At 40.1% G+C, this 14,901-nt stretch overlaps 1 protein-coding gene across 1 annotated transcript; it reads right to left on the reverse strand.

Moving 5' to 3' along the window:
* Positions 1–294: 294 nt before the first annotated feature.
* LOC126618018 (uncharacterized) lies at positions 295–1,390 on the reverse strand. Its single transcript, XM_050286091.1, has one exon. The coding sequence runs from the start codon at positions 1,307–1,309 to the stop codon at positions 773–775; it is 537 nt and encodes a 178-aa protein (XP_050142048.1). The 5' UTR covers positions 1,310–1,390; the 3' UTR covers positions 295–772.
* Between the last annotated feature and the right edge of the window lie 13,511 nt (positions 1,391–14,901).

Raw genomic sequence — 14,901 nt, forward strand, 5'->3', positions numbered from 1 at the left:
AAACCGTGAGGGAATGGTAAGCCCAAAGCGGACAATATCGTGCTACGGTAGTAGAGCGGGCCCGGGAAGTGGTCCGCCCCAGGCCGGGATGTGACAATAAAACCAAATGTAAATGAGGCCCTTAAATAAAAAATAGTAAAATTTGATTTTGCAAAATTATATTATTACGCGTAATTTTGTTGTTGTGATAGAAGACAAAGAATTTTGTTAATATATAGTTTAGATAATAATAAAAATAATAAATTGTTTACCATTATTGTTTTGACAACATGGATAAAAAGTAGAACAAAGAAAAAACAAAAACGCCATCATCAATTTAAATCAAAATATGATCGAGCTTAGCAATATTTCTGCAACGTAGCAATGAGTCTTCAAAAAATGAAACGCGAAGCGTAAACATTGAGATTTAACTGCTACAAAAAAGATAGATCATACGACTACGAGTAACTTGTAGACTTTTGAGCTACAAGTAACTCAAAGCTTACAGATTTACATTCATGATGCTCTAATACCCAAAAACAAAAGCAAACCCAGAAAACAAAGATTAAACCCCACAAAACAGAACCAGAAACATTTAAATACAAAAAATGTTTGTACTAAAATATTAAGATGAAGACCCGTTTCCAAGTCCCTTATAATCCAACAAGTTTAACGGACATCATAGATAATAAAAATTAAATCAGAGATCAGTCATTGACTTCAAATTTTATTTTATGCCTGCCCAAAAATTCCAGTAAATTAAGTCTATTTTTCCTTAAAACTTTAATTTTTGCTAATCTTCGAACCCAACTATTTTCCAAATTGCATTTCGCACCCGCCTCAAGTCTCTGCCTTTCAGAGTCCTCCCAATCCCTTCATGGACAGAAAACGAAGCCCCTCTCGTCCTCGCCAAGTACTCATGAGGCGGAACCCTCCCATCTCCGCCGTCGTCCTCCTCATCGTCACCGTAGAATTCTCCACCGCAGTGTTCATCACTGTCCAGCTTCCTCTGCTCTTTGTACCCGTCTTTGAGAATCTTGGACCAGTCCGGAATGTTCACCGGAAGCGACGATGGCATCACCTTGTCGGCGGCACCCTTCTCCGCCATGCTCATGTTCTTCACCATCATCCTCCTCCCCATTTTCTTCGGCTCACTGTGGCTGAGAATTGTGCTCTTCTTGGACTCAGTAACTGTGCTGGATGATGCGTTGCAGATATCCGCCTCGTCGAATTCGAACAGCCCATCTGAGCCAACTGCGCTGTCGTCCATAGACGAGGCTGGAAAAATGGAACTGGGTTTTCCATAAAAGGCCGACTTCCTCGACGCCATTGATGAAGAAGCAAGCTTGGACTTTTTTGTCTTCTAATTTGTTTTGGGTGGTTTATGCAAATTTTATGCCCAAAACGCTGATTGCTCTGCGTTTTATAATGGTGAGAAATGTGGATAAGCGCCCTTTATTTCTCTCTGATGGTACAAAGTTACATTTGTCATGCTACAAGACAAAAATGGTAAGTGATATAATGTGGCCATCCTCATATGTTTAGCATGGGGATGAGATGCCACATCATTTTCATGCTCTAATTGCTTCTTTCTTTTACTTTTTACTTTTTTAACTTTTTATGGTGTAAAATGATTAGTGATGTACACCAATTAGTTTAATTTGTTTTAATCTTGATTTAACTTCTTAATCATAATAACTTCATGCGTAAGCATATAAGAAAAGGGAAGGCATGCATGTCACGCGTTTCTTGAGACGACCGTATTAAAAAAGTACATGGTATGGATAAATAAGCAACATGCGTAACTATTGTCATTCGTTAATTGTATATGTGCATATAGGTTAGATAATCAACTGCGCACGGCAACAACTTTGTGTGAACAATTTTTTTGAGTAGTGGTACACTAAATTTATGAAACATTAATGTGATAAAATGACATGATAAAATCTTAGTTGTAAGATTTAAAGTAGAACTTAAAACAATTGTAACATTAATTGGTATCTTAATATATGAATTTATCCACAATTTAAGATCTATCCACAATTTATGAGTTTGTTTTAGGAGTGCTCATACATTTATTAATTTGCATTTGAATAGATGGTATATTTATTATGGTCTTATCCATAATTTGGAACTTAATAGATGGTATGTTTACCATGGTCTTATCCATAAATTGGAACATAACAAGTGCTTCATGAAAAGAGTGGTGTTAAAAAAGCTATATTTTGTACTCAACAATGTGGCTACACATCATCACCTGTCACATATTATATTGTAGTACTAAGTAACAAAAAAAATATTTAAGCATGGACATCCATTAACGGAACAAGAAGGATTTTCAAAATAAAAATCTCTTAAATCTAAAGTAAGATTATTGTTTGCTAAATTATCATTCATAAAAATTCTTATACATGTTGAACATGTTGAACTTTGCATTGCAAGGATTTTGAAAGAAACTCTCTCGACAAGCTAAAAAAAGAACTCAAAAAATGATACGGCCATCAATTTGCAGCACCAAATAACCGTGAGAACATAGTCAAATTTCACCGATAACTTATCATCAGTAATCTCTAAGACAATTGTAATCTCCCAGCCCTAAATACGAACCTAATCTTTTATCTAATCGTAGTTCCTCAATTTTAAAGATGTCTAATATTCGACTTGATAAATAAAGGCTAATATGCTCATTGTAGTGGTTTAATTTTGTTGTTATTTCTTCACCTTTGTATAGATAACAAAAAAAGTCTTTTACTTGAAGGCAAGTGATTTTCACATTTTCTTTTTAAAATCTAACACACTTATTTTTATATATGGTCATCAAATTAAATAAATTAAGCTAAATCAATATCCAAAATTAAAAATTATGTAAGAGACTAAATAAAATATTTGAAAATCATTTTCTTGTTCCTAGTACACCAACATAACATATAGGACAATAGGCAGTGGCAGAGCCAGTTGGAGGCCAAGATAGGGCCAAGTCCATCCTGGAACTTCACCAATATATATATTGTCTGCTTCTTTATCCTAAAGAGCATGTGGTATATTGGTGATTAGAGTTTGACAATACTGGAGGTTCGAAACTTGTTGTAGCCAAGAACCTTCCGTAATTTGTTAACCCAACCTCATAACTAGCATTATGTTTTACCATATAAAATTGAATTCCTTTTTTTGGCCGGTTCATATAAATAAAGTTTTGTTGCAGTCTTATTAGATTAGAAATGTGATTGTATAAATCATAATATATCTAGGGATATCTTAGAATATTCTCTAGGGTTAGATATTATCCTATTTGAGTTGTAATCTTATTAGGGTAAGGATTTAACATTCCCTACTACATAAATAAATGCACAATGCAATGGAAAAGAATACACCTCACAATTACATATCTCTCTTTTCTCTCTTTATGCCACACTCCCTCTCTCTTTTTGGCCTTCATAATTGTTCAGTAAATTATGCTTACAACACGTTATTAGTACGCTCATGACGCTACGCTAAAGAGAATTTGATCCTCAATCAGGGGAGTATTACGTTTTAATTATTTTTTTTATGATTAATTTATTATTTTATTGAATTGATCTACATGCTATTGATTCAATTTAATTTTTCTTTGTTGGACGTGATACAACGTATTAGAGATACAATTCTGGCTTTCCGAGAAGGATCTTCTACAAGTTCAAAAGCTCAAATGTTTTTTGCCAATCAGGTTCTTTTAAAATAATTTAAGATATTTGAAACGATCGTGAAACATGAAAACATTCCCCATGATGCATGAACCTCCTATATTTATATTTTCCTTTCAATTATATATATAGCATATGTGTTCATATATTTTGTCAATAAATATATTTGTTCATTCAATATGCAATTATAATATGTGAAATTTGTAAGTCAAAGAATCGAAAGAAAATAGAAGCAATTAGGATTTTATCAAACCCTAGATTTTTCAAAATGAAAAAAAAAAGATGTTTTATGGCTGAGTCGTGGCCTGAAGCCACACCGTCGCCAAGCCAAAGTCGAGCCGAGCCAGCAGCTCAGGCCTGTTTCCTCTGGACCACAGAGCCCCATGGGATTTGCTGCAGGTGTGCTAGAAGACCAAGTATTCGGCCTGGGCAAATTTTCTGTGCACTAGGCCTGCAACCCTCAGCCCACACCAGAAGCTAGCAAAAGCTTACTGGGCTTCGTTCTTTGAATGGCCCGCTCCCATCTGTCAGCCTGTACTCTGCTGCAGATTACGGTTGGATGTTTGTTGGGCCTTAATCCCACTCGGCCCGCTACCACTTTGTAGCTATTTGGGATGCTTTGCAACCTTGACCTGAGCCCAAACTGTAGCTTTGCTGTAGCCCCTATTTTTCTGGACAGCAGCCATCAATTCTTTGTTGGGTTGCCATGAACTTCACGACCTAAATCATTTTTTTGTTTGCATGTTCTGCTTCTTGCCCACACCCAACTAGGTTGGGGTGCCTATGGATAAGCCTCATTTAGGCTTCGTTTTCTTAATTATTTGGCCCGATGCCATCTAAAATGAACATGACCCGAAATCATTATTTTGCTTCTACATTTGACCTTGTATGGTTTAATCTATTGAATTAATTAAAGTAACCAGCACTACACTAATCACATGACATCCAAAATTATTGGCCTGAAGTCTACTTTTGGACATTAACGATTCAATATTTTATTTCTTTTCTTTGAACCACTGACTCTCTTTTGTAGTCCCGAAGCACTCACACTTAAGGTCTTGAAGCAACCCAAATCCACTACACTTAGTTGTATATTGTATTATGTGTTCTTATAGGTACCTCCTTTTATGAACTAGAAGTTCATAACTAAACTCGAACCTGTAGTTTCGAATTTAGTGCCTTTGAAACTCGAAGTTTTCATAAAACAATACACACATGGAAACCCGAATTTTTCATGTATACCATGTCTTAGAACCCTGAATGTTCTAACTTTGCTGCTTATGGATATCTTATTTCCATAGCACCAATTACAATCTTGTTCCCTCAATTCAGTGGATTGTCGAACCATAAAAAGTTCGATTTCACTGATTTGGATGTTTCTTGACCGAAACAACTTTATGTGGGGTACATGACATGAATTCCCACTTCACTATCAAGAAGCTGAGAACCCATTGAAGCCAACAATGGCATGGAAGAGATGAATAAGCCTCTGCCATGATCTTTATTTAAAGACTTATGCCTAAATCATTACAAACGAAAATACCTCCTAAATGAAGATTCCATGGCTCCTTGGCTCGCTCCTACGGATTGTCTAATCTGAAAGACATTACCTGAAGCACACCATGATTACGTCCATGAATGAGTACAATTTTGAAGTTTATAAATCCGATCGAATTTTAACTGGAGAATACTTTTCTTGTCCTTCCATGTTTCTAACTCGCTCCTGAAGCAGCAGTGTAGCAAGTGGAAGTTTACCAAATTCTTAGATCTAATTACTATCACAAACGTGGGAAAAAGGTATAGACCCAACTTCGGCTGGAGTCTACCGAATGGTATAGACCCAGTTCGGCTAGAATCTACCGAATGGCTCAACCCAGTTCAGTTAAAGCCTACCAAATGGTGATGCCCTACTTCGGTAAGGATGCACCGAAGGGCATGCTTTACTTTGGCAAAGATGCATCAAACGGTATTGCTCTGATTCGGCAAAGGCCTACCGAACAGACCCTTCTAGCCTCGGTTGGAGCCTACCGAACCCAACTCTGGGTCTGTCTTTCTTACAATCTAATTTCAAGTTTGTTTTTACAACATATGGTAAAATCAGGGCCTACCAAGGTATGGCATCATGCCCGGAGCATGATCCTTGGCACTTAAGAACTAAAACTTCAAGAATAAAGGATAATATTCCCGAACCTCAACCCTGCAGAATCTACTTCCTTTTCGATAGAATAGATCATTGGTTATGCACCTGTTCGTGCCTACCAATGTCATTAACGAGTACCATTCTCGTAGTCAATATGTAAAACTAATTTTGCTCCACCGAACATCGTTGGAAGAGCATAATTTTGACATGAATGGCCTTGTTGGCCGAATCCCCTTAGTAAATCATTTACTTTGTGAACATTTTTTTTTTATGTTGTTGGATTCACATTTGATGTTTGTTTTAGTTATGGATAATCTTATTGATATAGTCCTTGAATATGATTTAATTGAATCATGTTTCTTGTATACATGTGACCGAATTCAATTAAACACGTGATTATGTACAAATGTGGGAAAGTTAGTTGTCTGGATGAATGCAATACTACGCACACTAACTTTACACCTAAATCACATCTCTAACAATGACTTCAGGTCTATCTAACATTATTAAGAGCATTGGCATGCTCCTCGTTGTATGAATGGTACTACATTACCATTTACGAGACCTTATAATCTCCCCGTTCCAGAAGAATGTCGTTGAATCTTAAGGATCTTCGAGATGACAATGATCATAAATGAAACCATTGAAGAAAGTAGAGTAGAATCTCTTTGCACCACCTCCAAAAATGAGCTTGAAGCTTTGATTTGGGGCCAATGGGTGTCTCCCAACTGGGGAACACACCATATGTGGTTGGCCTGGATCCTAGTGATTCAAGCAGTTTACTTGTTTTGGCATGACCTTTTGGGACACTTAGGTCGAACAATGATGCTACAACACATCTCCTTACCCGAAGTAAAGATTTTGTGCTACAAGCACACTTTGCCAAACCTCCTCGTTGGGAAATTTAATTTTTGTATCATTCCTCGCAAAGATATGAAACGACTCTTTTTTCACAATGGATTCAAGTGAATATATGTGGACTAATCCAACTAAAATGCGGACCATATAAATACTTATAGTTTTAGTTGATAAATCGACAAATTGGTCACGTGTTTGTCCACCCACATTGCTGCTAAACCTCTTGGCCGATTTTAAGGGTTCACCACCCTACTTATCCCATAAAGTATGGGAGACTGGATAATGCCAAAGAGTTTATATCAACGGTTTTCGATAAAGTTTTGCATGTTTTTTGGGTTTATAATTGAACATCGAATTCTTATGTTCACCCCAAATAGCCTCGCATAGTGATCATAAAGCATAATTTAAATGATTGCCTGAACCTTGGTGAACGTACCAAGTTTTTGGTTTCTGCCTAGGGCTATGCAATCTTGTACGCAGCTATGTTGGTTCGCCTTGAGGCTCATTGCCACTCGACCTATTCGACGTTACAATTAGTTACTGGGTACGAACCTGGCGCTTCGTATTTTCGCATTTGGGTGTGCATTCCATGTGCCAAGTTGCGCCATCGCAACATACCAATATGGGTCATCAAAAGAAGGATATGAATCTTGGTCGATTACGATTCTGTTTCACACTAACCCACTTAAAGCCATTGCATGCAATCTCTTTACCGCTCATTTACATATTATCACTTCAATGAGATAGTCTTCTTGCCGTTAGGGGGAGATAAAAACGTCAACGTTCCTGTAGAATAGCACAAATTTGCATAGACGTTGCCCACTATGTCGCATCTCGATCCTCTTACCGTACAAGTATGATAAGCAAGTGAGATGAATTCTAGCTTTTAGAATGTTGCTTTAGACGCATTCCTTTGATCTAGCTAAAGTGACAAGATTATATACCAATTGCAAATATGCCTGCAAGGATCATCCTCGAAGGGTGTGACGCCCTTAGTGGACGATTTGGCCGCCCCTGTTGGACAATCCAGTACACCGGCATATAGCTAATCAATTTGTCTCGACCTGAAGCACGACATATCACTAGGTTCATAAGATTCACTTCCCTAGAAAATGAAGGTCACAACAGAACAATGAATCCATACTTGATCGCTATCTCAAATCATTTCCATCTCATGAGATTAATTCGGATTACTCCCAAGACTTGAAGTTCTTGGTCCAGTATACTAGTTTAGATGAGATAATGGAATTGAAATGAGATCACCATCGATGATGTTTTCACTTATATGGCAGCTACCAACATAAATGAAAAGCGACGATATCAAACCATGTTCCGTTGATTAGTGAAAATGTAGGACTGATTGGACAACCAAAATTACAATCCAGGTTAAATTCCTTACCAAAGTGTGTTTGGACCTATCATTCCTACACTGCCCAAGGTAACCTTGTTGTGTTACAAGTGGGAAAGGAAGCGTAATGAGATGAATGAAACAATTCGATATGATGCACGCCTTACAGTGCAAGGTTTCTCTCAAATGCCCTATAATTAACTACAACATTATGAAATGTGGTTAGTGTTTCTCCATAGGGATATAGATACAGAGATTTACATGTAAAGGTCCCGAAGAATTACATAGACTGGTTAAAATAGTTCCAAACCACAAAACACCCTCTTACTTGTTTGAGGCGTTCACTTACGTATTGAAGCAATCCGACAGATATGGTAAACCCATCTAAGTCATTATTTGATCAATCAGGGATATGAATTATGCCCTTGCGTGTTAAACTATAAAGTCATATTCCGAATTGCTAGAGTTGCAGTTTATGTCGTTAACATGAATCTCACTAAGACTTTAGAAGAGCTTGAGCAAATTGTCTCACACCTGAAACCAGAATTTGAGATGAAGGATCTTAGTAAAACTCGTTTATGCCTTAACCTGAAGTTCAAGCGTTGTTTTGACGATACTTTGGTCTACTAGTCAAACCACACCCCAAAGGTGTTACCTTTGAGTATACATATAATCTTTCATACACTATATGCAAATGAGACCCTTGAAGAGGTTATGGAATCTGAAATTCCATATCTAAGTTCAACTTTGCGCTTTGTTGTACTTAGCTCATTGCATTAGATATGACATCTCCTTCGCTGTTGATCTATTGGTAAAGATGTAGCATTGTGCCTACACGTAACCACTGAGTGGTATTAAAGACGTTTTTCGTCTACCCTGAAAGGTACTACAGATTTAGGTTAATCCTAACGCATCTCGAGCGGATTCGACCCCCTGATCCTCGAAATGATGATTGCCTTGTTGTTATGCTGACATTGGTTACTTATTAAACCCGCACAAGGCAAATCCCCAAATGGTTATGTCTTTACCGTTAGGGATATCACAATATCTTGGAGATCCACGATATGACCTTAGTTGTGAAACCTTCAAATCATTCCTAGACTCACCTCACTTCACTACGCCATACGTGAGAAATGGTTAGGAGTTCTTATTAAGCATATTCGAAGTATTGCTGATTTTCATCCATTGTTAAGTCCCAACGACGATCCATGAAGACTATGCCGTATGTATCAACCCGATCAAGACATGATACATCAACGAAGTCAATGCCAAGACATATTGTGTCTACATCTACATCAACAAAGCATCAAGAAATTGAAGTCATGCAAACCGATCCCAGACAACCTTGCCGACCTTTACACGATGTCACTGCCGAAATCAACCTTCCAGAAGCTTGTCCAAGGAATTGGTATGCCTAACTATTCATATGCAATGCTTGTAGTTCTCATTTAGAAGTTCTGTTAAACTCAGGGGAAATATCTAAAAGTATACTCACTTGATCTTAATGTACTCTTTTTCCCTATGATTATGAGCATTTTTCCCACTGGGTTTTTGCCACCTAACTAGGTTTTGACGAGGCACCCATCCTAGGCTGATCATACTTTGACGAGGCACCCATCCTAGGCTGATCATACCTTTGTGAGCTCTTTTACTTGCATCCAGAAGACGTATAGTTTTGACTTAATGCAACTTCTCACTTTTCTCCTTAGTCTATGGGTTTTTCTCCAACCTTAGGTTTTACCTTAGCGAGGTTTTGTGAGTTTTACCTTTTATGCATTCTTTCATTGATCTAAGACTCGTATTCACTCATTGTGCCGACGACTTCATCAATTGTACTTACTTCATCGTTGAAGACATGATGCACTATTTGTTTGAGTATTTACACACTCAAAGGGGAGTGTTGCAGTCCTATTAGATTAGGAATGTGATTGTGTATGTTTGTACCATACTTGACCAATCCCAAAACTACCGAGCACCAGTCAACGTTATACCGTCAAAGACCTAGAAGAGTTTCCCTACAATCAGGAGGCCAATCACACCGTGACACGTGTCGACATCAGAAGCCAATCATAACACGACACGTGTCAATGTCAGAATGAAACTAGAAACTCTTTTTTATAAATAGAGATCATTCTCTCACAATATTTCCTAATGTCTTTTGTATTAAATCATTCACTAGTACTCACTAAATGAGAGCTTAAACTTATGTACTTATGTAAACCCTTCATAATTAATAAGAACTCCTCTACTCCGTGGACGTAGCCAATCTGGGTGAATCACGTACATCTTATATTTGCTTCCCTGTCTCTATCCATTTACATACTTATCCACACTAATAACCGAAGCAATCTAGCGAAGGTCACAAACTTAACACTTTCTATTGTACCAAAGCCTTCACTGATTTTGTGCATCAACATTTGGCGCCGTCTGTGGGAATGACACTTATTCCCACTCTCTTCAGTTTTGTCAAGTTGGTTTCCACCATTCGTACACTCTCTTTTGACCAGGCATCCCTCTCTAACATGGGGAGCGAGGAAGCCACATCACACAGAATGACAACTATCTTGCACCTAGTGCGAAGCAACGAAAGAAGGAAGGAAACAGGGTTGCTCTTCAAGCTAAAGTCGATAAGCTAGAAGCTCAAAACAATAAGATAGCAATAAAGAATGAGGTCTTCCATGAGCAGTATGAGAAGCTCTTTAAGACGCTCCACGAAACTATGCGTACTCAAACACGCTAGCTTGTTGCCCCTGTGGACATCAACCATCATCTAGGTGCCCCCCAACATGGAGGGTCACCTTCCTTCGACATGGGTATCCTTGATGAGGAGCGAGCTAATCAACATGAGACTTCTCTCAACCCAGTTGCTTCGACCCAAAGCAGGAAAAGTGGAGGAAGACACCTCCTTGCAGAAGGGTTGGAAGGATCGAACGCCGTTTATCGTGACTGCCGAGACTTCCTAAAGCAACGTCGAGAGAATCCCTTCCACATATGCTCGAAGATCAATGACCTAAGAGTTTCTGAAAGACTCGGTCCCCTCCTACGACCCAGGCTAGCTGCCAATCTAGGGAAGGAACGACATGTCCTAGAGGAACATGAAGGTACAGGGGACTCTGAGGTATTTCGACAGATTCGCCCTAGAAGTCAGTACAACGAGTCCAAGGAAAAATCACACGCCCTTACTCAAACTTTCCTACTTCCAAGAAGCGATGGGGACTTACGAAAGAAAATCCCAGTGGTATATGACCCCACTCAAGACCCTCTTGTCATACAGCTCCTTGAGGAAGTAAACAAGTTGAAGGCCGAATGTCAGGCCGAGATACCTGACTGGAACCAACCCAGGCCTGGCATTCTCACAAAGAGGATCCTTGATACTCCCTTCAAGCGAAGACAAAACAAAAGCTTGGTTTACAACTCTATACTGGAAGGGAGGACCCAATTGAACATCTTAATCTATTTGAGTCCACCCTGGCATATCAGATGCATACCGACGAAGAGCAATGTCTTCTCTTCCCCTCCACCCTCTCTGGCAGAGCTCTAAATTGGTATTGTCGTCTTCCACCTGAGACAGTAGACTCATTTGAGGAACTGAGGAAACTGTTTGTCTCTCAACACATCTTCCAGACCGATCGCTTGCATTCTGTAGATGACTTGTACACTATTCGCCAAAAGCCGGACAAGTCACTACGAGAGTATGCTGGTCGTTTCAGCTATGAGTATTCTCGCTGCGTTGAGGCAGATGACAAGACCGCCCTCAAGTCCTTCACGGCAGGCCTACGTGATTATTTCTTCAAGTACATGATCAATGCCAGCATTTGGAAGACTTACTCTGAGGTGATGGCACATGCTTACAACCATGCCTCCGCTGAGGCAAAGACATATTAAAAGAAACCCCCCACAACCACCCCTTATCAGCAAGTAGGGAGTGGAAGCCAGATCCAACCAAATAAGAAGACCTCGACCTTCCAAACGGCAGTAGTGCCTCCCTCTGCCTTACTTAATACTTTGCCAAGTCAACAGACATATCAATCTCAGGGTAAAAGGAAAGATTTCCATCCTCACCAGTCTCATTTTAGTAAAAGGAGTAAGGGACACTACCGTGATAACCAAAGGTATCGCCATGATAATCCCCAACCCCAGGAAATCAACACAGTGGGTCAAGCACGTGTCAGGACAGCCCCTACCCCGAGGTATGAGGCATACACACCTTTGAACGCCACATGCGTGGCCATTTACCCCAGCATAGCACACTTGATACCGAAGCTAAAGCCGAGGCACCCGGATTACAAGCCCACGAAGAACATGGGCACATTTTGCAACTACCACGAGCATAACGGCCATGACGGCGAGAAGTGTATCACCTTTCGTGATCATATTGAAGCTTTGGCACGTGAAGGAAAAATAGATCAATTCCTCCTTCACCCTCAAGGGGTAACCGTAACCAACGCCAGGTAAATGTGATATGTTCCATAAGTGGTGGCACACCTATGTCTAAATCTTCCAACAGGGCCATGAAAAATAGTGAACGAGCTTTAAAGTCTGGCCACCAAATGTTTCATGTGGAAGACATCAGGGGAGGTAAGTATCAAAAGCCTAACTGGGATCCAATATGTTTCTACCGTGAGGAAGAAAGAGGTATCATCTACCTTCACAACGACCCACTGATCGTGAAAGCTCATATAGCCAACTTTGAAGTACGACGAATCCTGGTAGACATGGGGGTTTCGGTCAATATCATGTTTGCTGAAGCTTTCAGGGCACTTAATGTAGCTGAACAATTGCTCGACCACTCGATTTCCCCACTGATAAGCTTATCCGGTGATATCGTGCAACCTTTAGGGAGTATACACTTACCTTTCACCATTGGTACAGGCCCTTACACAGCTACCATTACCACTAACTTTCTGGTGGTTGATTGCCTAACGGCATACAATGTCATCTTCGGACGCATAGACATCAATGATCTCAAGGCCAAGGTATCCACACATATGTTGTTGATGAAATTTTCAACCCTCTATGGCAATGGTTACATCAGGGAAGATCAACTTAGTGCACGATCATGTTACAACACTTCGGTCAAGCAATAACACCTGCATGTGCCCAGGGAAACCCTTTCTATACATGACCAAGTCATAAAGACCAGCCCAGACGAAGCCAACTTAGATCTTCACGGTGACAATAGTCAACCCGACGATCCTCGAGATGACTCTTTCACCCAGCAAGCACAACCCGCTGAAGAGTTGGAGAAGGTCTCTATCTCAAAAGATTATCCGGATCGCATGGTGAAGATTGGTACCACCTTGTCACCACCCATTCGGTTGGCATTGATCTCTTTTTTACAAGAGAACACTGAGGTCTTCGCCTGGTCATACAAAGACATGCCAGGCATCTCTCCCGATATCGCTTAAGTATTGACCCTAAGACCAAGCCAGTGAGACAGAAGTGAAGATCTTATGACGCTGAACGGTACGAGGTAATGAAGGCAGAAGTTGAAAAACTCAAAGGCATAGGCTTCGTTCGCGAAGTCAATTATCCAACGTGGGTAGCAAATGCTGTCTTTGTTAAGAAGAATCTGACCAAGGAAAGTCTCCTGCTCCAAAAGGTCTTGTGGAGAATGTGTGTTGATTACACCGACCTAAACAAAGGATGCTCGAAGGATAGCTTTCCTATTCCTCTCATAGACAGACTTATAGACTCTACGGCAGGGTGTGAACTCTTGAGCTTCATGGATGCTTACTCAAGATACAACAAAATCCTCATGAACCCTCCGGACTAAGAACACACAGCCTTCACTACTGACAGAGGACTATATTGCTATAAAGGCATGCCCTTCGGCCTAAAGAATGCAAAAGTGACTTATTAGAGATTGGTCAATTCAATGTTCGCCGAACAGATTGGGAAGAGCATGGAAGTTTACGTTGATGATATGCTAGTCAAGAGCAAACATGCTGACCAACACATCACCAACCTATCTGAAACTTTCACCATTCTGAAGAGGTATCGAATGAGGTTGAACCCCAACAAATGTGCCTTCGACGTAGGCTCTGGCAAATTCTTAGGCTTCATGATAAGCCAACGAGGCATTGAGGCTAATCCCGAGAAGATCAAAGCAATCCTCGACATGAAGGAACCGGTAACTTCAAAAGACATCCAGAGCCTTACTGGCAAGGTGGTAGCCTTAACTAGGTTCATCTCTAAGGCCACAGACAGATGTGCTCCTTTTTTCAAAGCACTTAAGGGAAGTAGTAAGTACATTACATGGACTGATGAATGTGCTGAGGCATTCAAGAACCTCAAAGACTACATGAGTAAAGCCCCTTTGCTCTCCAAACCTGAGGTTGGTGACACTCTCATTATCTATCTGTCGGTATCGACTTCAGCAGTAAGTTCTGTTCTCATTCGAAAGGATGGTAATGCCGAACGGCCTGTCTACTACGCTAGCAAGGCCTTACAAGATACGGAGACACGATACTCCAACATTGAGAAATTGGCTCTAGCATTGGTCATGTCTGCTCGAAAACTTCGCCCTTACTTCCAAGCACACTTAATCATCGTGCTTACTAATCATCCTCTTCGACAGATACTCCAAAGTCCTGACACTTCCGAACGAATGATCAAATGGGCGATAGAATTGGGTGAGTTTGACATCTCCTACTAACCAAAGCCAGCTGAGAAGGGGTAGTGGCAGACATCATCGCCGACTTCACATATCCTGTTGACATTGTTTCTACGCCTAAAGAAGTGGTTTCATTACCCTCAGAAGCTCAGAAAATAGAACCAATAGCCCTAGCATGGAGTCTATATGTTGATGGCTCGTCCAACTAACAGGGTTGTGGAGCAGGACTAGTCTTTACGACCCTTGACAAAGTGGCGATGAAGTATGATATTCGTTTCAA

Source organism: Malus sylvestris, chromosome 4 (assembly GCF_916048215.2).
Source record: "Malus sylvestris chromosome 4, drMalSylv7.2, whole genome shotgun sequence".
NCBI lineage: Eukaryota > Viridiplantae > Streptophyta > Magnoliopsida > Rosales > Rosaceae > Malus > Malus sylvestris.

Coding starts and splice junctions, on each gene's coding strand:
- LOC126618018 (XM_050286091.1), bottom strand. CDS start 1,309: ATGGCGTCGAGGAAGTCGGCCTTTTATGGAAAACCCAGTTCCATTTTT.